Genomic DNA, 24,533 nt, shown 5'->3' on the forward strand with positions numbered 1-24,533 from the left:
GCGACCGGGATGTTTTAGATGGTCTTCGAGGGTGTTCGAGGTATGGCTGATGCTGGGTAATTTTGCCTTTTTGAGAAGGGTTTAAGTTACATCGACTAGTGTGGACACACAGGCCCTGTGCTTGTTTCTGACGGATGGTAATGATGCACACTAAGGCCCCTGCACGATCTAGAATACACCTAGTCTTTCCTTAGACTCTCTAGGCTTCTTCGTCTCCGTGGGTGACGCTGCCCACTTGTTTGTCCCATTCCCTTTCCCCGCTCTTTATCACGCCCCCCTCATCCTCTCAAAATCCGGTTGATGTTCTTCTATCGCTTTCTTTCTCCCTCTCTGGTCACGCTTGTTATGCTCTCTACTTGCCTGATCAGTCACATCGCGCCTGGACGATACCTGATTGTTTTGCGATTCTGACTAGCGTTACTCTGAGCGACCTCTCCCGCCCCTGGCCTTCAACACGTCATACCATGCCGCGCGATAGCAATCGAGGAAGATTGCGCTCGCATGAAGCCTGCCTCAATTGCAGGTGGGATTCCCTGTCGTCTGTTAGATTTTTCTGCCATCTCACATTACCTAGGAGAAAGAAAACACGATGCCCAGCTGAGAAGCCAGCCTGTTCAAGTTGTGTCAGACTGAACCAGTCATGTTTATACACTTCCGTGCCGAGGGGATCTCGTAGTGGTCCATCGGTCAGAGACTCGTCCTGGACTTCTGAGAGTAGCTGTTAATATTTTGGCTAGGCTGATCGATTGGCATACCTGGAGGAGAAAGTAAACCTCATATTGAGTGGTAACGGGTGGGTTCCAAACCATCGTACCCACACATCTTTCCTTGCATTGTCTGACTCCTTATTCAGAAATCTTCCGCCACCAGAGCCGCAAAACCAACCTCCTAATAATGACATCCCTGATACCTCTTATTCCACGGCATCATGCCCGTCATCTGGTGAGATGGCTAATAACTCCAGTGATTCTTTCCTGCTTCGGATGAGCTTTGACGACCCGAAAGTCAACGCAGCCTCTCGAATATCGCAGGCAATTGATCTCTACTTCCAATACTGTCATAGACAACCAATATGGTGTCTGGATCGAGAAGAGGTCAAGGATCCCAGCTATGTTTCCGAAGAACTAATCTGCAGTATTCTCACACTCACGTCGCGCTTCTCACCAGAACGCGATGAGATGTTACACTACGGTGATACTGCTCGGACACTAGTCATGCTTCGCATTGCAAATGGCACGGTTGAGCTTGAGACCATCGAAAGTCTGTGTCTACTTGCATACTCCTCTTTCCTAGGTATGACATTGATTCGTGCATAGCGACGAATGCTGACCACTCACCAAAAATAGATGGGAATTTGCCCTTGGGAAGATTTCACCTGGGTCTTGCTCTCCAACTTTGTCGCTCTGCAATGTTAGACCTGAATTCGACATACGGCGTAGATTGCCCCTCGATTGAGCGGAAGAAGAGACTTTTCTGGAGTCTCCAGTCACTTGAACAATGTTACGGTCAAATACACGGTTTTCTCAACGTTCCAGCAGATGTCTTGCGTTCATTCTATACAGTCAGCGGCGAGGAATCAAATCTTCAGAAGAACCCCGAGCCAAAGCCTCCACCGCTCCCAATTGATGAGATTGGCTGCTCACTTCCAAGCGACATTGGCATCTGGAGCTTGGCGCTACACTTTGGATGGGTCTGGAGCCATGTCAGATCGTACGTCTTCGACTGCGCTCAGAGCAGGCTCAAGGAACCATGGCGACACGATTCGACTTATGCAATGGTTCTGTCTGATTTGACGGAAATTGAGAATAAACTCTCCATGTGCCATCGATACGACTCGGTTAAGTTTTACGAGCGTCGAGCGGATGAGCTGAGAATGAACCGAGAATACTGGGCTCCCTGGCTCAAGTTACAGTTCACGTATCACTCTATATTGACCGTGATGAACCACCCCTTCCTGTATATCGTGGCGTCTCAATACAACCACAATCTAACAATCCCAAATACCTTTTGGAGGCGATCTTCCGAGCTCGTTCTTCTGCATGCTACCTGGATCGTTCGTATGATCGACATGGTAACTGAGAGGAATATGCGGCTCATCGATCCATTCTTTGGACATGCAGCGGCTATCGCAGCAACAGTCCACCTCTACTACTGCTGTGCCGCTGATCCACGATTGAAATTCAAGTCGAAAACAGATTTCGCAAAGTGCAGGCGATTCTTGAAAAGTTTCGTCTCTTTTTCTCCTGCCTGTGAATCGTTGGTACGTCATTTTCTTGTCTTTACTGGATGATAGCCGAAGCTGACGGTCCTAGAATAAAACCCTTGATAAGATGACGCAAATTGCATCCGGGTCCCAGAAAGTGGATTTTGACTGGGAACCGTCTAAGATTTATCTCAGTATCCCCCTAATGTGGGATATCCTTCAAATCAACTGTACAACAGATTCTCAAGACACGTCGGCCTCTAGCTTATTACACCCTTTGCTTACTCCTGCAGTATCTGTACAAGATACGGATCATTCAAATTCAACGCTCGAAGTCATTGTGGCAATGTCGCCAGAGATCAATGTCAACACAGCTGATGGAGGTTCAGCTGCCCATATGCCGCCAAAACTACCACGCCTGTCTTCTTTGTCTGTATCGCCAGCAAATTCCAATCCGGCATTGGGGGAAAAGCTTGTGGCACCTGCAGACAGCCTCATGGCCAACACTCCTTGGTTATGGACTGATCCGACGCAATTTGTTGATATGGACAGCATTGGTTACGCCGAGTCGGAATCGGCCACGGGCAATGCCGATGGCTTTTCTACCTGGTGGGATTTTGGGAATTTATAAGAGTATTCAGATTCATTCATCTACTTTCCTGCTTGACGAGACATTTCCAGGACCCAGAGACAGAAGAACAAAATCCGCTTATATTCGGAGGCGCTTCGAGATCTTCGCCCGCCGCGACATCGAAATGAAGCCCTAACAGGTAGTGCCCAGATGGCCCTCACGCGAACAAACTCCCCATCATGCCGCAGCAACCGTCTTCAACTTCTCCTGCAACGCAGCAAAGTTCCTTTTCATCGCACTCTCGGTGAATTGAGCCCCAGTAACCATTGGGTATTTCTTCAACGGGCCCTGGATCAAGGAATCCTTGCAGGGCTGGTTGAAGTAGGCGATACTATACCGACCCCCAAAATAATCCCCATTCTCACACGGCGCCTTCACGCGATGGAAAGTGGACTTGAAGCGATCGTCTGATCACGAAATGAGTAAGTCCCCAATATTACAAACGATCTCCCCTGTCTTCGCTTCCACCTTGGTCCACTCGTCACCAATCCCAAACTCGGTGACCACCTCGCGACCAGGGCAGATCTCGAGCCCACTCTGCCCCTCTTTCTGAAAGAGTAGGGTCAGGAAATCCCAATCGGCATGTGCCCCAGCGCGATGATACACTTTGCCATCGGCCTCCTCCGGCAGCGCGAAGTAATGAAGTAGCCGCATTGTGGTTTGCGAGTCCGGTCGTGGAACATCATGACATTTGATGAAAAAGTCATCGGGGAAGCCCAAGCCGCGCGCAAAGCACCGCATTGAAACCCTGAGGTCTTCTGTACACGGTGCATGGACTCTAGGGAAGTAGCCTGAAACCAGGCGAGGTGATCCCCTCCAACCCACAGACCCTTCATGTTTTCGCCAAACTGCAGCTGGTAGGATTCTTTACTGTCAGGCTTTCCTGTAGATGGTCGAATTTGTGAGTTCTCTTCCCACCCCACGTTGTTTGATTTCCACGGGACGGTCGCTTCGTGTTTAGGTAGGTCGAAAAAGCTTTTGGATGTCTGGAACATGGCCTCGATGTCTTCGTTCGAAAGACCGTGGTCAATGAGTGTAAAGAAGCCGACATTCTCCGCGGCATTGATGAGCTCGGCCGTGATTGTGTCGATGCGGTTTTCGAAGTCGAGCAAGGATATTTGAAGGATCTTAGGGTTGACGTATCAGGTTTGAGACATGATGTTGGATATCGCCGGTTGTAGGCTGACCTGGTAGGTGTATAGAAACCAGATTCAACGAGGTTGTTGAGTGAATGATATTCCTGAGAAAGAGCTCCTAAATATTTAAATAGAGGTTTTAATCCGACCAAATCTTAAGGACCATTCACTCGTGAGGCCCCGCCTTACTTATCTGCCTGCTCGGCCGACCCCCTCCAAAGGTTCGGCCGAGGTGCGCGGGCGACCTGTCAAATTGATTAGGGTATCAAGCCATCAGCTAAGGCACAAATCGAAAGATAGAGTTATTTAAGAGGTAACAATTCTCTGATGGATACTCACAAACTTCTGGAGCAATGTTCTCATGGATCAAAAATTTGCGAAAAACACGACATCAGAGGGCATTATCGTGTTTACAACGCTTGACACCACCTGGGCATGACCTTCAAATGTTCAAAGAATCATTCCGTCACCCTTTTATATGGAATTGTGCCCATCTGGGCGCCTTGGTTTGTTGATCCATCACATACCCTCGTCTGCATCGGAGGATTGCTTATTTGATAGTTGACCGGATTTGGCGCAGGGAGTTTTCCAAGGTGAATTGAAGGAACCTGCAAAGAACGCCAATAAAATCGTTGAATTTACATATATTTTGAAGTTTGACAAGTCTCGAACTATTCCAATAGAATATTATAGCACGTAGATTCCGTGTCGCGTCGCGGTGCATCTAGCGAAAACACGTGCGAGAATCAATGAGGACATAAATCCCAATAGAGTTGATATACATATCAACGTCCCATCTTGCATTCCGAATTATTTCGGCAAGTGCTTTGTATCTTATGTGATAGCACTGGATGCTCAAAGGCTCCTAGGTGTAAGTTGAAATTCAATGATTGCGTTTGATGTCTTCGATTGATTTCATTCTTCAAGATGATTACCCCACGTAGTTTTTGGTCTAATTCCGGGTGCTAGCGTTGAAAAGGGCCTGTCTAAATCTACCGAACTTCGAAATTCTGGCGTTCTTTTCGAGACTTGATTGCTAGTCTGACACCATATATGCTATCCACGTGCCATGGAAACTGAACGATGCAAGGCCAAACTTTGACCTGTCATGACTTTTTTCGAGAACGCTGGGATCAGGCATTTGTTTGGCAACACTACTCCGCGAGTTCTTAATTTTATGGCAAAGAAACGAAAGAGCACAGCGATGCTGCGAATGCGGATGTGGATAAACACTTGATCCGCCTCGCGTCTGAAGCGAAGCGAGGCGTGGGCGAGGTGATTAGCGCTCTAGTACGTCAGTTAGTAACATAAAAGATTGTTGGTCGGCAGAGTTCAAAGTGTGAGACTTCGTTCTTTCTGCAAAGTCATTTAATCACTACTTTGTCTGACAACAGTAGCGCACTGTGGCGCTACTCACGGCGGCAGAGTCGCAACGCGCTAGGAATTCCATACCTGCTCCCGATCTCGGAAGGTGAAAGTACAATCCAACTACCTCGCTTCAGTGAGCCCGTGGCATCACAGTGGTTTCAATTAACGTGACATTACGTTCGGTCGCGCAAATCATTAAGATGTCTCGTAGTCGCGACTCTCTCACCCAAGGTGAAAAATCTCTTCAAGATCAGTCCAATCTGCTGCCGCGAAAGCAGCTCATTCTCTGCCTGGGGATTGTCTCTCTCGCGCAGCTCATCTCCTTCATCGATCAAAATGGTATTTCTACTGCTCTGCCTACCATCGCCGCCGACCTGGATGCCCGCAACACGATCTCATGGGCTGGAACCGCATCCCTTCTGGCCAACACGACCTTTCAAATGCTCTATGGGAGGCTGTCAGATATATTTGGTCGCAAGACTATCTTCATCTCGGCTATCCTGCTACTCGCGATCGCAGACTTAGTATGTGGCTTGAGTAGGAACGCGACCATGTTCTATGTCTTCCGTGGAGTCGCGGGAATCGGCAGCGGGGGCATCACCAATCTTGCCATGATCATCACTTCCGATGTTGTTACCCTGGAACAAAGAGGGAAATACCAGGGGATTATCGGAAGTATGATCGGTCTGGGCAGTGTCACTGGACCCTTCCTAGCAGCGGGTTTTGTCTCGCGGTCGACCTGGAGAGGGCTGTTTTGGCTTCTGACACCGCTCGGATTATTGAATGCCCTGGTCGCATTTAGGTTCCTGCCGTCGAAGAATCCGACTACGACCTTCAAAGATGGTATGAAGAAAGTTGATTACCTGGGCGTTTTGACGTCCTCGGTCGGAACGATCTTTCTGCTGATTCCCATCTCTGGAGGCGGCGCATATTTCGCCTGGAGCTCACCGCTGGTGATCAGCATGCTTGCCATCGGCACTTCATCGTTGGTTTTATTTGTTGTTGTTGAATGGAAGTTTGCTAAAATCCCCATGATGCCAGGTGAATTTTAGATCCAGATCTTCGACGGTCTTCAAGCTGACAAGACTACAGTTGCTGTCTATGGCAGTCCCGCAATAGTCATTCTGCTGGCTCAGAGTTTCCTTCTCGGGGCTGTGTACCAATCAACGGTTTACTACATTCCTCTTTACCTCCAAAATGCTCATCAGTACTCTGCAATTGTTTCTGCTGCGATTTTCTCTTCACTTGCCGGGATTCAGGCCATCATGTCGGCACTCTCCGGCATCTGCATCACACGATTTAAAAACTACGGGCAAGTCATCCGATTCGGTTTTGCGATGTGGACGCTGTATGTGATATTTATACCTTTTGATCCAGATGAACACTAACAATGAATATGCAGCGGCGCAGGGCTCATGCTAATATTCGGGATAGATACCGATCCCGGTGTCCTCGTCATTGTCCTCCTTATAGCCGGGGTCGGTGTAGGCTGTGTATTCCAGCCGATGCTAGTGGCTTTGCAAGCGCACTCAACAAAAGCCCGACGCGCAGTCATCATTTCAAATCGCAATTTCAATCGCAGCGCTGGCGGCGCATGCGGTCTCGCCATATCGGCGGCTGTTTTGCAGGCGCAACTTCGGTCGACTCTCCCGACCCAGTACTCAAGTCTCGCAGACTCGCCATATTCTTTGCACAATCTCAACGCCTCTATTCCCGCACCTGTACTGGATGCATATATGGCTGCCAGCCACCTGGTTTTCATCGTACAAGTCCCGCTGATTGGTGTATGCTTTTTAGGTTCCTTGTTTGTCAAGGACCGAGGGTTGGCACCTTTGGATCAGAAGCCAACGCCAATCAATATGCCGCCGGTTGGCATAGAACCCGGGGTACCACAGAAAACCAACGGAGAGCTACGACAAACCGAGTCTCATCACGCAAAGGCCCACGAGGGTCAAAGCGATGTGTCGCAAAGCAAGGATAAAAAGTCTTAGACAGACAGAATGGAAGAGAATTTTTTTAATTTATAAATCTGTGACAAGATAGAAGCCGTTCTATGTCTCATCATTTCGACACTCCCTCCAATTAGCCGACTTTGCTCGGGGCCTCGGCCGAGCTACTCGATAAAAAAGAGTCGAGACTCATGGGGAACACAGTCAAGGACGAAACTGTCTGTTTAGCTATCCAATGATAGAGGTAATCCCTAGGATGATCAGATCCTGGCCTAAATCACGGATTTTTGAAAGCGCCAAAGGAGAAGTTGCCAAAGATAAGGTCGAGTTTGTAATCGCGGCCTTCGCAGATAAGTAAGATGGGATGGGATGCCTCCACCTGAACCTCTTCATCATCTCGAAATGAGCAGCGGCATTCACCGAAAGCGTCTGGCATGTGTCGAATGTACCCGTCGTAAAGTCAAGTGCGACAAGAACCTGCCATGTCGCAATTGCGCCAGAAAAGGCACCCCGTGCACTCGGCCGCGCGAGCGGGCTTCCCCGACCCCCAGTGTCGCTCCGTCCGTGGGACATGAGCAGCATTTTTTTATTCGGTCGAGCGCAGATTCTTTGCAGATGATTCATAGGCTTCAGTCTCGGGTCGACCGACTTGAGTCGGCGCTGAAAGAGGCGACCAAGACCGCATCACCTCCGAGCATGCCGATGCCCGAAGTACAGTTCAATAGCAATTCGTTCACGCCGGCCGAGTCAGTTTCAATCAACGCTTCTCCAAGGTCTTTGCAAACATCAACACCCACGGTACAAACAATACACACTGAGACATTGAATACGCCGAACGAAGTAGAGGATGCAGCGACAATTCTTGACTTCTTGGTCTGGGGTCGCCGCAAAGATCCTACTTATCATGATGAGATCGCAAAGAGAAACAATATTGAGCATTCACCCGGTGATGTCCCGACAGAGGATGAATGGGATGATTCGTGCGCAGCGGATATCTGCAGGATCACTCTGCCAGGCTCTACTGCCTGTAAAGCCAAAAGGTCTACCAATTGGTGGATTACCACTGCACATGTTTGCTGTGGTACCATGGAGCTTTTCACGCAAAGACATTCATGCAAGAGCTTGGTGAATTTTATGAGAAGGGAGACGGCCGTATTGATGGTTCCCTTGTCAATTTACAATGGGTTTCCCTTCTATTCGCCGTCCTCACGGGATCCATGGCTAGTGCACCGTCGTCAATAGCGCAATCATGGGGATTCCGAGGACGAGAAAGAAATTCTCTCTCCAAGCGCCGGCTTAAAGCGTCGATTGCTTGCTTGCATGAAGCCGACTACATGGCGTGCCATTCTATTTACTCTGTCCAAGCGATAGCGACTCTGACCATAACCGCACACATGCTTGGCCAATCGAATGGATTCTCGGTGCTCCTAGCCTCTGGTGTACGGATAGCTCAGGGACTTGGACTTCATCAACTTGGCGAAGGAAGCGATTCTCGGGCTACCGATGTGGTAAGTCGTGAGATTGGCCGGCGTATTTGGTGTCAGCTGTGCATTCAAGATTGGTTCTCAATTCCCTTCACCGAGAGCTACTTGATTCATCGGCTAGCATTCAGTACCAAGAAGCCGCAAAATTGCGACAATGATATTCAAAGTCTTCCAGAGGATCATCCAACTGTGACTAGCTACTCGCGCCTATTCTACGACATTGCGGCTTTGATGCCAGATCTTCAGGATGATGTCACCTTGTGCAACACGTTGTACACTAAGTATGAAGAAGTTCTAAAGTACGATCGACGACTGCGCATCCTAGCGACACGGCATCTTCCGTACTACTTGCAGAATGTACCGTTGGATCCAGCATGGCCATGCTACGTCCGGTGGGCATGACGCAGCTTGGCCATCAGCTCGGCGCACAAAGTAATAATGATCCACCGGGAGTTCTTGAGCTTGAGTTTTGTGAACCCAACGTTCGAATTTACTCGCAAAACCTGTGCGGCAGCCTCCAGGACAATCATTAAGGAGCAGAAAGAGGCTACTCGAGATGGCGGGCCGATGTTGTGGATTCATCAGGCGTTCAGCGTTACTGCAAGCGTAAGTCATGAGTCTGTATCTCAGTGCCAGTTGGATGTTTGGGGAGAACTGACAACCAGAAGATCATCCTGTGTCTAGAAATACGCCATCAGCCTGGCCCAGACCGACAGTCCGCCGAGCATCGGCAGCTCGTGGAGGATGGGATCGAGATCCTTACGCACTGCGAGTCCGAGATGATCGGTCGACGGGGTGTCTTTCTCCTCAGAGCAATGTTGGACGCTGAGCAGAATAAATCCAGAGAGAGGCGGCAAATCGCAGAAATTCGCGAATCACAGTCGCTTGGGGTGGACGCAACGCACGACGGAATGGACATTGCCGGTGTCATTCGAACATTCTATCAACGTGATCGGGCAAGTTCAGCCCGACCTATGCTTCCAGGTCGACCTTCACGGAAAGCGACCGGGCATGAAAATTGGACAGAAAAGACAAGTGATGTATCAGGGATGATGCCAAATGTGGATTTCATCGCACCGCTGGGAGTTGATTATGCGGAGGGGCTGGAGGATATCCTGAGTCTGGCAACTAACTACCTCAATTGAAATGGGATTTTGACGATGATGATGATGATGATGATGATGATGATGATGATGTAGCTCAGTTAAGAGTATTATGTATCCAGTTGTCTTGGCCAAGAAGCCACGGTATATATCCAAGGAGCTAATTAAAAATCTTATGTACGCGGCAATGAGGGACCTGCCCATATCAAACGTCGCATGCTACACTCGGCTATCCAAGTTCAGACAGGATCGTGCAGTCATGAATTTACCACCATATCACAGTGAATTTTTTACTGTTCCTTGCGAACCTGGGTGACAGGCGCTTGGTAGATACGGCGACCGTGTATCAAGTATTGGACAATGGCGAAGATGACCACAACACCAAAGACCAGAATCGACCAGTTCATGTTCACGAGTGTTGGGTTGTTGGTAGTCGGGAAGAAGGTGAAAATAATGGCGAAGCACAGATATGCGACCGAGAAAACGTTGATGGCGAGACCGAATTTGCCGAGGGAGAAGCGGGATCGGGGAACACCACCCGGTTGGAAGCGGGCGCGAATGAATGCGAGAATAGAAAGGATATAGGTAGTGAAAAGAGCAGCAATCATTACTGAGGCGACGGCGTTGAAAGCGGCGGTGGAACCAATATTGATCAAGCTAAGCAGAACGGTAATGATCGTCGAGACCAGCACGGAGACGGTGGGGATCTGGGTACGCTTGTTGACATGGGCCAAGGCGCGAGAGAAGGGAAGCGCATTGTCGCGAGCGAAAGCGAATGTCTGTCGAGAGGCCGTGGCGAGAATACCAATGGCACTGCAGACTTCCATGATGAGAATTATGGCAGCCACGCCGTTGGTGGCACCCATTGAACCGGTGGCATTTTGAACTGCAGTGAGAAAGGGGAAGCCACTGGGAGCGCTCAGAGCAGCCTCGAGGCTGCCCATGTTGTATAGGAAGGTGATCAGCATGATGAAACCAAGGCCACCGTTGATCAACGCAGTGGAAACCATGCACCAGGGCACGACCAAAGCAGCATTTTGCACTTCCTCGGCTACACAGAATATTAGCAGTGATACGTCGGAGGCATTGATTCACTGACCCATGTGAGTAGCAGCATCGGGGCCAGTCCAGGAGAAGATAGGAGTCAATTGGCCCACTAAACAGGCCAGACCCATACTCGACCAACCGCCCGAGTTGGTGAATTCTTGCCACACGGTATACCCTGACGCCTGCCCGGACACGGAGGTCATTCCCCAGAGGATGGCCATGACAGCAATGAATCCGCCAATGTGAAGGAACAGAATCACTCCTTCCAGAGGAGGCAGGAACTTGGCACCATAGGTGTTCACTAGGGTTCCGACAGCCGCAATAGCGATCGTCAACAGAGTACCGTGCCAGCGTTCATAGCCATAGACATAGCCCGTGTCACCGGAGTAATTGAAAACAAGCAGACCCTGAATCAGGGTACCACAGAGGAAGCAAATACTGGCGTACGCCGCTTGCCAGCCCAATACAGACAGCCATCCCGTTAGATAACTGAAGAAGCGCTGGAAACGGGGAGCAGCAAACTCGCTGACCCAGTGATATTGACCACCACTGGTGGGCGGAAATAGAGGAAATCTCCGCCATTGACACTACCGAGGCGAAGAATCCCACGAAGGAAGCGATATACACATAAACCATGCCGGCGCGGCCACCGTCGGTCAGGCCATAGGCAGCGGTGCTATGCGGGAGTCAGTCGAGATCGGACGGGAGGAATCGAGGAATCGAGGAAGCTCACAGCAGGATCGATTCCCACGAGGCCATTAACGTGGTAGTCAGACCGAAGATGGAGTAGAATTTGAAGTTCCTCTGGGAGCTAGTCAACGCGCTGCGCCTTCATTCCCCGCATGTGGAGTTGCACTCACCTTGAACTCCTGGACTTTGCCCATGCGCTCCATATCGCGGTCATCCTGCGCGCCTGCATCTAGGCCAACCTCGTGGGCGACTAAATTTTTATCCCCTGACATAATGAGTGTCTCAGTCGCAGAGGAGAGGAGGTGCAAGGAAAGAGGGAAAAACTTCGACGATCGGGGAAGGTTAAAGGGGGGTTTTCTTGCACAAATGTTGGCCCTGGGGGCCAATCACGGGATTGTTTCGAAGAAATCGGTGGAGTCGGATGAAGTTAACCATGCGCCGACCAAACTCGGTCGATCTTTGCAGCTCTTGGTCTCGAGCATGTCTTAGACTTGTCCTAGCGTGCGCTAAGACACACTCTCGGGCTCCGACACTTCCTTCGAATAAATTGGCTCCCTAGGCCTTAGGAAGACCTTCCGGAAGCAGTGTGGTGCTCCGGTCCTCGAACATGGTTTTGCATTGAAGAGATCGAGATCCTAGCGGGGGATGTGCCCACTTTGCGCCTCGAAACCGTGGCATGCTGATGGCTCCCATTCCCTCTTCACGGATCCCCGTTAGTGCGGTAAAGGCCTGCGCCCTGAGCGTTCCATGTGCTAGTACAATGGGTTTCTCGGTACAGGTGGCGTTCTTGGCGCTTCTTCACTCACCAAACTTGACGCCCCTGTGCCGTAACTACGGCGCTCGGAGGAAAGGAATCTTCAAGGGCTGAGCGGATGGCGCGGTCGGGTCCGTTCCCCGTAGGCCCGTAGGTACAGTATATTGAAACAGGGCAAGGAAGGCGCCTCGCGCGCCAGTCTCAGTGGTGGAACCATGGGCTCGCATGGTTCGTTGAACGCGGGCCGCGACTGGGTCTGGACCAAGCATAAGTACGGAGCATGGAGTACGGGTGGAACTTCAGCTAACCTTGAAGCGATTCAGGTGATTCATCGCGTCCGCGGGTTAGAGATGGAAATCAGTCGTTGATCAAGCAAATGTGGTGGTGGCGCTGTGGCTTTTTAAGGGGAAACGAACGCGAAGCAACCGCATCCCGTGCCTATGTACGGTGGTCGTTCAGGAACGTGATAAGTCCACGCTGCCATCCTAGTCACGACAAGTCTTTCGATTGTTTCATTCAAATTCAACTCATATGTCGGGCCCTCCACCTCAACATTTCTACCAAAGACCAAGCTTTGAATCTTCATATCTTCATTCCACGCCCAATCCCCAACAACACCTCGAGGTCAGAACACTTTCCAACCGAGTCTCTTGGCGTGATACGATTTCGTCCAACCCTTGTTGCTCAGACACGGCAAAACCGACAAAACCTTCATTGCCGGGCCGAGCCTGCGCCACACCTAGTTATCTGAACCCCCTCAGGATAAATTCCAATTTACTCATCGGTAAATGTCGAGACGCATTTGCGATCCCTAGGGATTAGACGAACCTTCTCATGAATGACCGCGAAGTATCTCGCCCTCAACCCTGCCTGGCCTGTAGCCTTTAAAACCTCTTCCCGGCAGAACAAGATGAACTGGTTAGGATCTCTCCTGACCTTGACGCAGTCTTTGAATGAAGCGTTGCGTAATTGTGGCCTTCGTTCTGGGAACATCGCGGTCTCCAGACTTGTTCAAATTGACCATAGTGCCTCATTTGCGAAGCATCATAAAGTCGCCGTTCGTACGACCTTTCTTGTAGACTTGAATGAACGCGCCGATTTTCATGCCGCCACGCCAGACTATTATACACGGACAGCCGAATGCCTCAAACGCTATGTGCCTTGAATGAAACATGAAATGATGTGTTTCGCCGCTGTGAATATGCGAGTTTAACTTGGTAGTGGTCAAGAGATACATTTCCGTGGCCGTAGAGACTATCCCGATTGTATAAAATCTTGAGGCATCTCAGTACAGCCGGCATCCCTTCACGATGCCAGAGACACAAACAGGTCCAAAAATTCTTTGTCTGGTATCGTAGAAGGATACAATGGATGATATGATGTTGTCCTTCTATGATGTAATCTATGGGGACGATGTATACTTGAGGCTAAGGTGTGGTGTGGGTGTGTTACTCGCTGGCTGTGACTTCATCGAGCTGCCTTCTTTCCGAGCCCAGGCGAAACAACCTTTGAACGGGTATTGATACACATGTCTGCTCTTCTAACTCAGATACAACCGGTCAGCTATGGTCCCCAAAATGACCGTTCAGCGTCGAGATGAACGCACGAGTCGATGCTGGATATGCTGGCCAAGCCCAGGCGATTGAGAAATAGAACTGGGAGTGAGATATCATAATACCGGGCATTGAAGATATAGATGCACCTTACAGATATTTCTGCCCACATAGCTACATGCCTAGCAGATTGGTACGAGCCTTTCATGCCTCGCCCACAGTAGGCACGCGTCAAGAGCCCCGGATTCTCAGACTTCGTGTCGTAGCTCATCTTCATCTCCATCGTGCTGTTCTGCTGTATTCTCCACTTTAGCTGAGATCTCAATCATATGCCTCTAGTAAAATCTGTTCTGCCGCTTGAGGCCTTTCAATATGGTCTGCAACCCCTTGTGTCCACCTCAACGCTGGATTCTTGGCTCGGTGAGCAACACGATCATGTGTAAATGTGGGAGAGGACATTTGATAGGGATTTCTCACTAAGGAACTAGATAATGGAGCTCAAGTTACGACGACGAAGGGAAGGGGGATGTTGCCGATGGTTTGACGGGGCCGGTGTGACAGGCGCCTATATGTGTTGCCCGATTGGGGTCAATCATGGTCTCTTTCTCATACCAGCCTGTTTCTCCAAAGACCCAGTGAACTACATATTTTTTTGGCCCGCGTGGGTCTATCGGATCCTGTGCCGAATGAGTATCTCAGTTCTGTCTTGAGCTCTCTTTTCGACTTTAGGACTCCAATCTTCCTGAGACTCTGACATGAAGAAACTGGACTCGAGTCTTGCATGCAGGGCCCTCATCGGTGCACCCTAGGATGGCCCAGGTAGAGGATGGCATCAGGTGGCAAGGACTGGTGGCGAACCTCTCGACCTTGGACCGAGCCTTGGAACATGATCACGACCTTTGTCCATGGCTGGTCAGGTGATCAACCTGCGGTAAAGAGCGTATCTTTCCTGAACTTGGATTGTCCCGCAGTTTCGTCGCATCTGATCAAACTCCTTGAACCAGCTATTTTTCCACGCGGTCGAGGAAAGCCCAGCTACTGGGTTCGGACTCATCCTGCACGGGCTTCCCACGCCGACCGTTTCCTGCGTGCATGTCAAGCCCGACTGGACCCCGAGGGAAATCTCTATAGATAGAATCAGATAACGCAATATATCATTTGAGAACTTGACAGTTGGACGGTGTAATCGTCGTGACAATCTGTTGATAGACCTCGAATTATGCCGAAATTGCCGGTAGCGCGCATTTCGCACTTTGTCCACCTCGTACTCCGTAAAAAGATGATGCAATCCGTACTTGCTCCGCTCGTACCGCCCACCGCTTTGGGCGACTCTGGGAAGGAAGCACAAGGCTCCGCCAGGATCTTTGACTGGTGGACAGTGACGATCGAGCTTGATGTGATGAACCTTCTGACCCAACTTCGTGAGATCCTTCACCAGCATCCCAGAAAAGTCAACGTGGCTTGACGTCTGTCCTACCTATATGTCGGATATCGGCAAAGACGAGCGATGAGCCATCAAGACTCCAGCAAGGAACGGTGGCCTTGATTGGCGAGGGAGTAACACCACGCACGATACCAGAGCCACATTTGTCTGGGCTGTCTTGATCTGAGGCCGCGTGGCTTAGTGGCGCTTCGGTTCCGGCACCCGCTCCACGGGGCCCGTTGGGAAATGACCTATGGACAATAATTGTTCGGGCGATGTGGAGTGTTCGACCGCTTCGAAAACCTGGCCCACTGAGATATGACGCTGCCCAGTGGCTCAAGCGTGGCTCACCACGCCATTAAAAGGGAATCGCATCCACTGACCGGCCTTGGCAGATACAATCTCTGGATAGAAGCCGAGTGAGCACACGCGTCGCTCTGCGCTTTTCGTCCACGCTTGCCAAGAGTCCCTGCGGGGAGGCAAGGAGAGACACTCAAGGCCCCATATATAACCATTTTGCCCTCCGCACTCCCGCTCCTCCCTGTCACTCTGTGAACGTCTCGGAATGCGCCAATGTCCATGCGGACTCCCTCCGCTTTGCGCCTAATCGGGCAACTTGGGAATCGTCATGGCCTCCGCCGCCTCCTTCCGGGTATCTCCGCCGCCATAGGAGCCGCCATTCTATTCTGTCTCTTCGCCGTGCCTCAATTGGCTCGTTTCCGTTTTCGCGCCGATTTGAGCAAATACGATCTTGGTTTCTATGGCTTCGGCCCGTCTCAAAGCTTCGTCTCCTTCGACGAGGAGTCCCGGATTCTCGAAGTCACCCCCGCCGATGCGCAATGCGACCCTCGATACACCTTTATTGCACCCCGGGGCGACTCGGTCGCCCATGCGGGTCCAATGATTCTGGACGCTCAAGGAGAACTAGTCTGGGCGAAATATAACTGGGGAGTGACGCAAGACTTCAAGGTTCAACGGTTCCAGGGCCAGGACTATGTGACGTATTGGCAAGGGGATGAGGAGGACGGTCACGGTCGAGGATCGTGGTTCATGGTAAGATACAAGCTTTTACGATCTCCTATGGTCCCTTCCTGCAGAGCACTTACGTTGCTTCCTCGACAGTTGGACTCGAGCTACACAATCAGGTACATTGTGTCACCCGTTGGATTGGAAGGCGACCTGCACGATTTTGTCATCACCTCGAACGATACTGCCCTCGTCACCATTTACGATCCCATTCCCGCCGATTTGACAGCGGTGGGTGGCCCCGAGCTCGGCTGGCTTTACGACGGCGTTTTCCAGGAGATCGATATCGCGACCGGCGAGCTGCTCTTCGAGTGGCGAGCTTCCAAATTTTACGCGCCGGAGAGCAGCTATTTCCCTATCAACGATCGAGGCCACGAAAGAACCCTCGGATATGATTACTTCCACATAAACAGTATTGACAAAGATGATCAGGGTCGCTATCTGGTCTCTGGACGACACACGCACACCGTAACTTGCGTGGACGGAAATACTGGTCAAATTCTTTGGACATTGGGTGGAAAGCACAACGATTTCCACAAGTCAGACGAAGCTGCCACCAACTTCAGCTGGCAGCACGATGCTCGCTGGCGAAGCGCGAGTAGCATCACTCTACTCAACAACAACGCCAACGGAGAAGAGGACTCTTCTCGAGATTCCGTCGGGCTTTTCATCGATCTCGACATCCCTGCACGACACGCGACAGTGAGGGCGACATATGTCCACCCACAGGGCTTGATGGCCATATCTCAGGGCAACGTCCAAGTCCTGGACACAGGCAACGTGTTTGTCGGCTGGGGTCACAGCGCCGCCTTCACCGAATACACACCCGAGGGTAAGATCGTCTGCGATGTCCACTTCGGTGCATCGGCCTATTTCACTTTCGGCCGAATTGTATCCTATCGTTCCTTCAAGGGTGATTGGGTCGGAAAACCCACCACTTTACCAGATGCTGCCATCGCCGGTGATAGCGTCTTCGTCAGCTGGAACGGTGCCACCGAGATCGACACATGGCGCCTTGAAGTCTGGGACAGTGAAAGCCTCGATAACATCACTTTCACTCCCGTAGACCAGGTGGAGCGCACCGGCTTTGAGACTCGAATTCACCTCCCGCCCTCAGTAACCTCCTACTTCCGAGTTTCCGCCATCAACATTGCGGGCGAAGTCCTTGGAACCACCGAAACTCTTTCCCTCGATCCTCTTTCGTCGAGATCCAGCTACGTCTCTATTCGGTCCTGGGGAGTACTACTCATCGCAGTCTTTGCACTGAGTTGTCTTCTTTTCGGGATCTTTTGTGCCGTCTCCCGATCTTGGAGACGACGTCGATCCGGCACAGGTGGTTCTTACCAGCTCGTTGGACACAAGGAAGATGATGACAATGAGGCTGAGAATGGTCATTTGCCAATATAGTTTAGACGCCGGCGTCGGAGATACCCATTTGTGATTTATATAGACTTTGCACAGCTGATATTCCAATAATGTACATACATCGGCCCATTACGATAAGGACCATGCCCAAGTGATACTTGCGTCAGGGAATTCTTCGCACTATTCCATAGGCATGAATGCTGGATCTGAAACTACTTCCGATGCAGCAAATCATGATGCACATACCAAATGCTGTGCCACACTTCCCTTACCCGATCTGCTGACTTGTCAGATCGGCAAAAAAATAAAAATAAAAAAGACAACGGATAAGTGTGGAAGAGCGCACGTCACCGGCCTAGAATGCTGAGTACAGTCATGACCGTAGAGACCAACAAGAGTAGAGGCATGCTTGCTACAGGCCTCAGTACCTCGTTTTCCTGCCTCCCATTTCAATTGGTATTGCCTGTATGATCAGCACTCTAAGTACAACGCGTTCCCTGAGATATGTACCGTATAGATGGGCTTCAAGCAAAGCGACACAATTTGTCATCGCCGGTGTTGACAAGGTCTTATAATATCCTACAATTGGGGTCGCACACAGAGCGGGAGAGTGTGTCACACCCTGTACAACCACATCACGGAGACTAATATGACAGCAGACAAGGTCGCCACAATGGAAATTTAAGAACATCCACGAGGAAAATGGTGGTTACGAGCTCGGGCTTCATGGCCGAGGTGGTGCAGCCGGTCACTACAACTACCGAATCTGTCGTCGATGTCTATCAATCACGTCACCCCAAGCCACATCGCACCGCAAGATTTCGAGGCCTTTAGAAAGTACTGTAGCCGGGAACGCTCACCGATTTTTTTCGCGGTATCATGAGCTTCACGCCACGGATATGGAAAATTTCACGAGATACCTTGCGATACAGCTGACGGATGTTGATCTACATTTAGGATTTGCTGCGAATACTGACATCATATTCACTTTAGACTATTTATATTATTGATCGATACAATTTACATCTAGCTCATGCGGCAGGACAGGCCCCCGTGACTCTAAATTTACATCCAAGATCACTAGTCCAAATGTGATACGCGAAGAGTCATGATTTCGTATATGCCGGGTGAGACCGTGGTCGGCTTCATATTACCACGTAGTAAATGTCTTGAACCCTAAAAACTTAGATTCAAAACGACCGCAACGTAAGTGGTGAAGACCAAGGCAGTTTCCCACGTCTGAAAGGAGGCGCCTTGATAGCTAGCGGGACTATCGTTGCTCTTCTTGGGAGCCATACTACTGCTGCTGCTGCCGCTAGCGGAGGCGGCAATGATGGAAGACTTTGTAGCCGAGGATCTGGGGGTATGGAACTCCTGGATGATGTTACTGGCCTGCTCGGCTAAACCGTATGTCGAGGCCATTAGGTGGGTTGACAAAGCAATGGGAGGGACACTGGCGTCTGCGACTCGAACATTGGCTAGGCCATAGACGCGAAGATTGGCATCAACGACACCACCCTGGTCACGAGGAAGCATAGCACAAGAAGAAGAGGGGTGGAATTCTGTGCCGGCCTCCTTACGGATCCAGTTTAGCCATTCTTCGTCAGTCGTGACGGATGAACCTGGAGCCGTCTCGCCCGTGAGATTGTTGCTCAATGGGGAAGTTTCGCCTAGACTGCGTGCCACTTTCAATCTTGCGAGGAGTATCTCGTAATCGGCAGTATTGTTCAGGTAATTCGGGTCGATGACGGGGCTGTCGACGGGGTTGGAGGAGTTGATGTAGATACGGCCGTGGCTATAGGGATGCTGCAGCGCGGCAGTGATACCAACAATGCCACTGGCGTCACTGTTCATGAACAACAGCTCGATTAAACCTGTGGGGCTCTTCATGATATCAGAGACAGTGGTATTGCAGATCGCCTTATAGCCAGCGATGACACCGGCATCGTAGGTGGTGTTGGGCGCATGCAGATTGATCGAGTTCAGGATTGTTACGTCCATATCCTCAATGCCTAGGTAGGAAGCGTTGATGTAGGCGATGGCAGAATCAATGTATGAGTATAAGAGAGGGTTTGACTTCTCCGTGAGGTTGTCGTAGTAGATCGAACCTGCGGTGTCCACATCAGTGGTCCATGTGACAGTGGCACTCTGTCTCAAGTCAGTCAGATATCTTAGGCAAGGATACTGCAGCTGCTTACAATATGATCCTGCAAGTGTTGGCCAACACCAGGGAGCTCGGAGATAAGGTCAACACCGGCTTCGGAGAGAACGTCCTTGGGACCCACGCCACTGTACATGAGGATTGCCGGGCTGTTAACAGAGCCAGCGGTGAGGATCACTTCCTTCGTTACGTTGACAGTTCGGAAGGTAGATCCACCATCAATGGTGTACTCCACAGAGTTAGCGGTGAGGTTGTCCGAGGCGGAAGAACTATCAAAGATAATTCGAGTGACATGAGCATTGGCAAGCACGTCATAGTTGCCATTGTCTGTAAGCGGGTCGAGATACCCTGTTCGGCTGTAGGAACGAGTCCAGTTGGCCGGGTTGATGCAAGAGGTTGAGACCTCAGCACCCCAATTCTCACCTCCATACATCTGCGTCGAGGCCGCCACGCCAAGGGCTTCCAGGGCAGGCGTCCACTGTCCAACTTGGGCGAATGTGCTATCATAGGGTTAGTCTGGTAAGGAATAAATGGAGCAATTTGAACATACATAGGGGGGTCAAAATTCTGTGTACACACCAATTTCGCCTCTATCTTCCCATGTTATTTTCTTTAATTTCTCCACCATTTTAAAAGATATTCAATTCAAACTGGATGCATATGATAACTATCTAGTATTTCGTATACTAGCCCTTTGCCTTTCGTACCGCGGCAATGCGGCGAGGCATAGATCTGATAAAATTATCAATTTTAGCCTGATCAATGCTATCCCATGCGATGACTAGGGCTTTGCGGAATTCATTCCAATCCATCTTAGAACGCCCACGCTGGGCAAGCTGTGGATAAAGCTTGAATAGCTTTAATTTTAGCAAGTTCCAGACATTCTCAATAGGATTTAAATCAGGCGAATACGGCGGCCATTCTATTACCCATATCCTATACTCTTCGAACCATTCTTTTGCAATTTCTGCTACGTGGATACGCGTATTATCTTGCTAGAATATTGTGCTAGGCTCGTACATAGGTAGGAGCGCTTCCTCGAGGGTATCAAGATATGAATTCGTGGTATAGCCGTTTATTTTCGAAAAAGTATCGCGTTCCACAATTATTAACTTTAAGCGACCACCAAGCCAGATAGATCCCTAAACTATTTACCGGATATCTTTGCTATGATTCACAATATTCATCAGATCCTTCCTGTATCGTTCATTCTTAAATAAGAATACGTATTGGTGGATAGAATTTGACTTGCGTTAGACAGAACATTCATCGGAAAAGATCACATCATCAAAATATAGCACACTACCCCATTTTCGGCAAAAGGCGCGTCGAATTTTTGCATTATGCTTCTTAAGAAAGATACGCTTCTTGCTAACCTATTTGCGGATATTGCAGCGCTTTAGGACGCGTTTTAATATTGATTTTGATACTTTAAAGTCGGTATCAATCAAAAGGGCTTTATAGCTTATTGTAGGGCTGCGGCGTACTAGACGGAACACATATCGACGCTCAGAGGGGGTAAGCTTCAGTGGGCGGCCTAATCGGGGGTTTGTTTTGACGTGTGTATGCTTTTGGAAGTGGTTTTTGGTGTTGTAGATAGTTTGACGCGACATATGTAGATCTTTTACAATTTGGGTGGGTTTTCCACCCAGTTCAAGGGCATAAACAATAGCAGCACGAGTGGTTTCCGAAAGCTCAGCTCCACGCGGCCGATTACCACTAATTTCGATGCCGAAAGACCTCATAGCTGTGGAGATATGGGGTGGTGAAGTTTAATTGGAAAAGGGGGGTGGGTATAAATTCAGATATGTAAACAGACTTTTGATCCCCTATGTACAAGCCCGGGTATGAGGCATGGATCGGGCCACTGCTACCATGGGTTGACATGTCCCATGAAATGTCAGCCTGTGAAGCGATCTCGCCGCTTGGCGCGTCGAATGTCTCGCTCTTCTTCATAGCGGCGTAGAAGGACTCCCAGCCCCATTTGTCGGCGCCATTCATATCACCGAGCATGTCTTTCCACGCATTGATCTCGTCTACACCAGGACGTGTCATATACAGTCCATTAATGGCGGAGCTTCCTTCATTCCTGTCATATCAATATTGATCATTCGCCGAAAGAGTGCAAATACTGACCTCCAAGGGTCTTGCCGCGAGGCCACTCTATTTCACGGCCATTTGCGTTGGCTTGGGGGACAGTGTAATACGCCCAATTCAATGGTGTCGTCCACAGGGAATCAAAGTACGAATCCGCGGGTGAATCTGCCACGGCACGTGGTCAGCTATCTGGTCGGGGAGGTAAATAGCTAAGGGCATACCAATGCGGTCTCGATAAGCATCTCCGTTCTCACCAGCCTCCAAAACTAAAACAGTAAAATTCAGATCTTCCGACAGACGACCACCTAGAACGAGACCAGCTTGACCTCCCCCAAGAATGACAAAGTCATACGAGTCGGCAATCTCTGTGCGTGGAGCCAGCGCGTTGACCAAGGGAACGCTGAGCGCTAGACTTGCGCCTACAATTTGAGCGGACAAGTGAGGTCGCATGTCACGGTGGCACAGAAGGAGGACTTCAAGTTGCAGGTTGCACCTTGAAAAGAAAAAGCTCACAAAAAAATCATATCCAAATCCTATGCTCGATGGGTCCCCCCTGACTAAGGATCTCTCTCGCCGTGCTCCATCAGGCGTTTGTGCCTGGCGTACCTGGGCAAGAAAAAGTTTACACTAACGCTGACCCAGGGAAAGCTTGTGCCACGCGCATTCTGGGTTGTACGCCCATGATCTGAACCTTGTCAATCTTCACGTCCAGATCGCGCAAATCAGATTCTACAATCGTTGCTGTGCTCCATCTTTACATGGAGTGTTTCGGAAGATCTGAAACAGTGACGCAACCCTGGCTGTAAAAGCAGGATTTGATCTAGAGATCTACCCTGTGCGCAAGCTCCATATCAAGAGTATAGGATTCTATCTTCATGGATGCACCCTTCTAGGACTCCTGCCACCAATATCACGGTCATGTCAAGATTTTCAATGAAGACCAAGTCCGTGTAACATGCAAGCCCAACCATCCAACTGTTCAAATGGCTGGCACGTATCATGCGACCGAGATATCAACCGAGGCGAGGCCACATCCCGGCCCCACTATGTGGGTCTTTGGACAGCCCATGCGATAGGCTTCTCATCAGCGATCGCAATCAAAATCTGAGCCTGAACCTGAATATAGTCTAGACCCCTTTTCTTTAAAGGCACGGCGCTCGGTGTCAGACTTATTCCGCGTCCATCAATTCAACTTTCTGAGATGGTCATAATCTCTCTCAGCCAGGAAGGACTCTTTCGAATTTTTGCAGGGTGATGAGGAATATGTAGGAATCCCATGAGCCCTAAGACTTGAATTTGTCCATCTCACTGGATTTGATTACCTAAATGACTGGCAACCGGGGCTTCTGACAACAAAAATCAAAGGTGAGCCGTGTGGGTATCCTGAGGTGGAGAAGGCAGAGCATTTAGTATAAAAGCAGGAATGATCCAGTCTGCAACTCATCCTGTTGTCACCACCCAAAAAAAGGATGATTGACACCTATACCTACCTAAATGCACATTCTCCTAGCCAAATCACATTCGACGGTCAGTGTTTGAGTCTGACAAGATCAAATTCTCCAAACGATAGATACGACCCTCCCAAGCCTGTAGCGAATCAAGGGACTCCGCCTCACAATGCTTAAATAGTGTTCGGTACGATAGACTCTTGAAATAGCTACCTAGGTCAATTGGCTGTGTTTTTTGGGTGAAGTTGAGTGCAACAATAAGTTTTGCATCATTACACCTCTTTTCATAAACAAATACTGACTCATCTGAGGGATCCGTGTCACGAAAGACTCCCTGGGCGAAAAGCTTCGGGTTCTCGTGGCGCACACGGAGAAACTCACGCCAGAACTTCAACACCGCGTCTGAATCAAAGATCTGTCGCTTCAGTCGGAATTCTAGCAGCGAATGATTAACGTATTCCACAAGCCACTCGCCACCACAAGCCACCCGCCACCCACCTAATTATTCTTCTATTCATGAAGCTTTTAAATTACCATAACGCCTTTTTATTCTATTTAAATTGTATACGGACATACGTTAGCCCTATGGCTGGGCCTTCTGTATACACTATAACGTAATCCACAAGCCATCCGCCACCACAACCCATCCGCCACCCCACCCACTTATTCTTCTATTCATGAAGCCTTTAAACTACCACAATGCATTTATATTCAATTTAATCTCTATCTGGACACATATTAGCCCTATGGCCAGGCCTTCTGCATACGCTGCATGCATATTGACGTCTATTGGTTGACTCAACGGTCGCTGAAGCTCTCCGGGTGGGTGTTGTAGAGACCACCCCACCACCTTCTATGCCCCCTGGTAGACCAATGCCTTGCCTATGGGCTTCATGAACGAATAAGCCCTCATCGCGCTGTATTTGCCGTTTAGGCAATGCCTTTTTTTTTATCTTTTTATAGTTTGCAGCACGTAGATCTGTCACTTCTTGCTCCAATAGAAGGATACGCTTCATGACTTGTTCGCATGCCTTGTAAGCCTGATTAAACACCTCTTTTGTAGGCGTCGGTGGGCTATCTGACCGATACTTAATA

The 24,533-nt window shown here is 49.8% G+C and overlaps 7 protein-coding genes across 7 annotated transcripts; 4 read left to right on the forward strand and 3 right to left on the reverse strand.

Moving 5' to 3' along the window:
* Positions 1 to 464: 464 nt before the first annotated feature.
* N7477_002075 (putative C6 transcription factor) lies at positions 465 to 2,834 on the forward strand (the record flags this gene model as incomplete). Its single annotated transcript, XM_056963738.1, has 4 exons — positions 465 to 686; positions 738 to 1,293; positions 1,347 to 2,260; positions 2,313 to 2,834. 4 exons carry the CDS (start codon positions 465 to 467, stop codon positions 2,832 to 2,834), a joined length of 2,214 nt encoding a protein of 737 aa, XP_056826657.1.
* A 177-nt stretch (positions 2,835 to 3,011) lies between these two features.
* On the reverse strand, positions 3,012 to 3,488 carry N7477_002076 (Oxoglutarate/iron-dependent dioxygenase; the record flags this gene model as incomplete). Its single annotated transcript, XM_056963739.1, has 2 exons — positions 3,012 to 3,241; positions 3,275 to 3,488. The coding sequence occupies 2 exons, from the start codon at positions 3,486 to 3,488 to the stop codon at positions 3,012 to 3,014; spliced, it is 444 nt and encodes a 147-aa protein (XP_056826658.1).
* Positions 3,489 to 5,538: 2,050 nt separating this feature from the next.
* On the forward strand, positions 5,539 to 7,329 carry N7477_002077 (MFS transporter; the record flags this gene model as incomplete). The annotated part of the gene is made up of 3 exons (XM_056963740.1): positions 5,539 to 6,379; positions 6,431 to 6,686; positions 6,741 to 7,329. The coding sequence occupies 3 exons, from the start codon at positions 5,539 to 5,541 to the stop codon at positions 7,327 to 7,329; spliced, it is 1,686 nt and encodes a 561-aa protein (XP_056826659.1).
* A 360-nt stretch (positions 7,330 to 7,689) lies between these two features.
* N7477_002078 (uncharacterized protein) lies at positions 7,690 to 9,916 on the forward strand (the record flags this gene model as incomplete). Its single annotated transcript, XM_056963741.1, has 4 exons — positions 7,690 to 8,267; positions 8,321 to 9,112; positions 9,179 to 9,377; positions 9,440 to 9,916. The coding sequence occupies 4 exons, from the start codon at positions 7,690 to 7,692 to the stop codon at positions 9,914 to 9,916; spliced, it is 2,046 nt and encodes a 681-aa protein (XP_056826660.1).
* A 248-nt stretch (positions 9,917 to 10,164) lies between these two features.
* Positions 10,165 to 11,883, reverse strand: N7477_002079 (uncharacterized protein; the record flags this gene model as incomplete). The annotated part of the gene is made up of 5 exons (XM_056963742.1): positions 10,165 to 10,925; positions 10,974 to 11,421; positions 11,513 to 11,597; positions 11,655 to 11,725; positions 11,782 to 11,883. The coding sequence occupies 5 exons, from the start codon at positions 11,881 to 11,883 to the stop codon at positions 10,165 to 10,167; spliced, it is 1,467 nt and encodes a 488-aa protein (XP_056826661.1).
* A 4,031-nt stretch (positions 11,884 to 15,914) lies between these two features.
* Positions 15,915 to 17,774, forward strand: N7477_002080 (arylsulfotransferase family protein; the record flags this gene model as incomplete). The annotated part of the gene is made up of 1 exon (XM_056963743.1): positions 15,915 to 17,774. The coding sequence occupies one exon, from the start codon at positions 15,915 to 15,917 to the stop codon at positions 17,772 to 17,774; it is 1,860 nt and encodes a 619-aa protein (XP_056826662.1).
* A 1,134-nt stretch (positions 17,775 to 18,908) lies between these two features.
* On the reverse strand, positions 18,909 to 20,326 carry N7477_002081 (GMC family oxidoreductase; the record flags this gene model as incomplete). Its single annotated transcript, XM_056963744.1, has 2 exons — positions 18,909 to 19,880; positions 19,931 to 20,326. 2 exons carry the CDS (start codon positions 20,324 to 20,326, stop codon positions 18,909 to 18,911), a joined length of 1,368 nt encoding a protein of 455 aa, XP_056826663.1.
* Between the last annotated feature and the right edge of the window lie 4,207 nt (positions 20,327 to 24,533).

Source organism: Penicillium maclennaniae (genome assembly GCF_028827695.1).
Source record: "Penicillium maclennaniae strain IBT 15551 chromosome Unknown utg000002l:1.0-2354659.0:1.0-2356205.0, whole genome shotgun sequence".
NCBI classification, from domain to species: Eukaryota; Fungi; Ascomycota; class Eurotiomycetes; order Eurotiales; family Aspergillaceae; genus Penicillium; species Penicillium maclennaniae.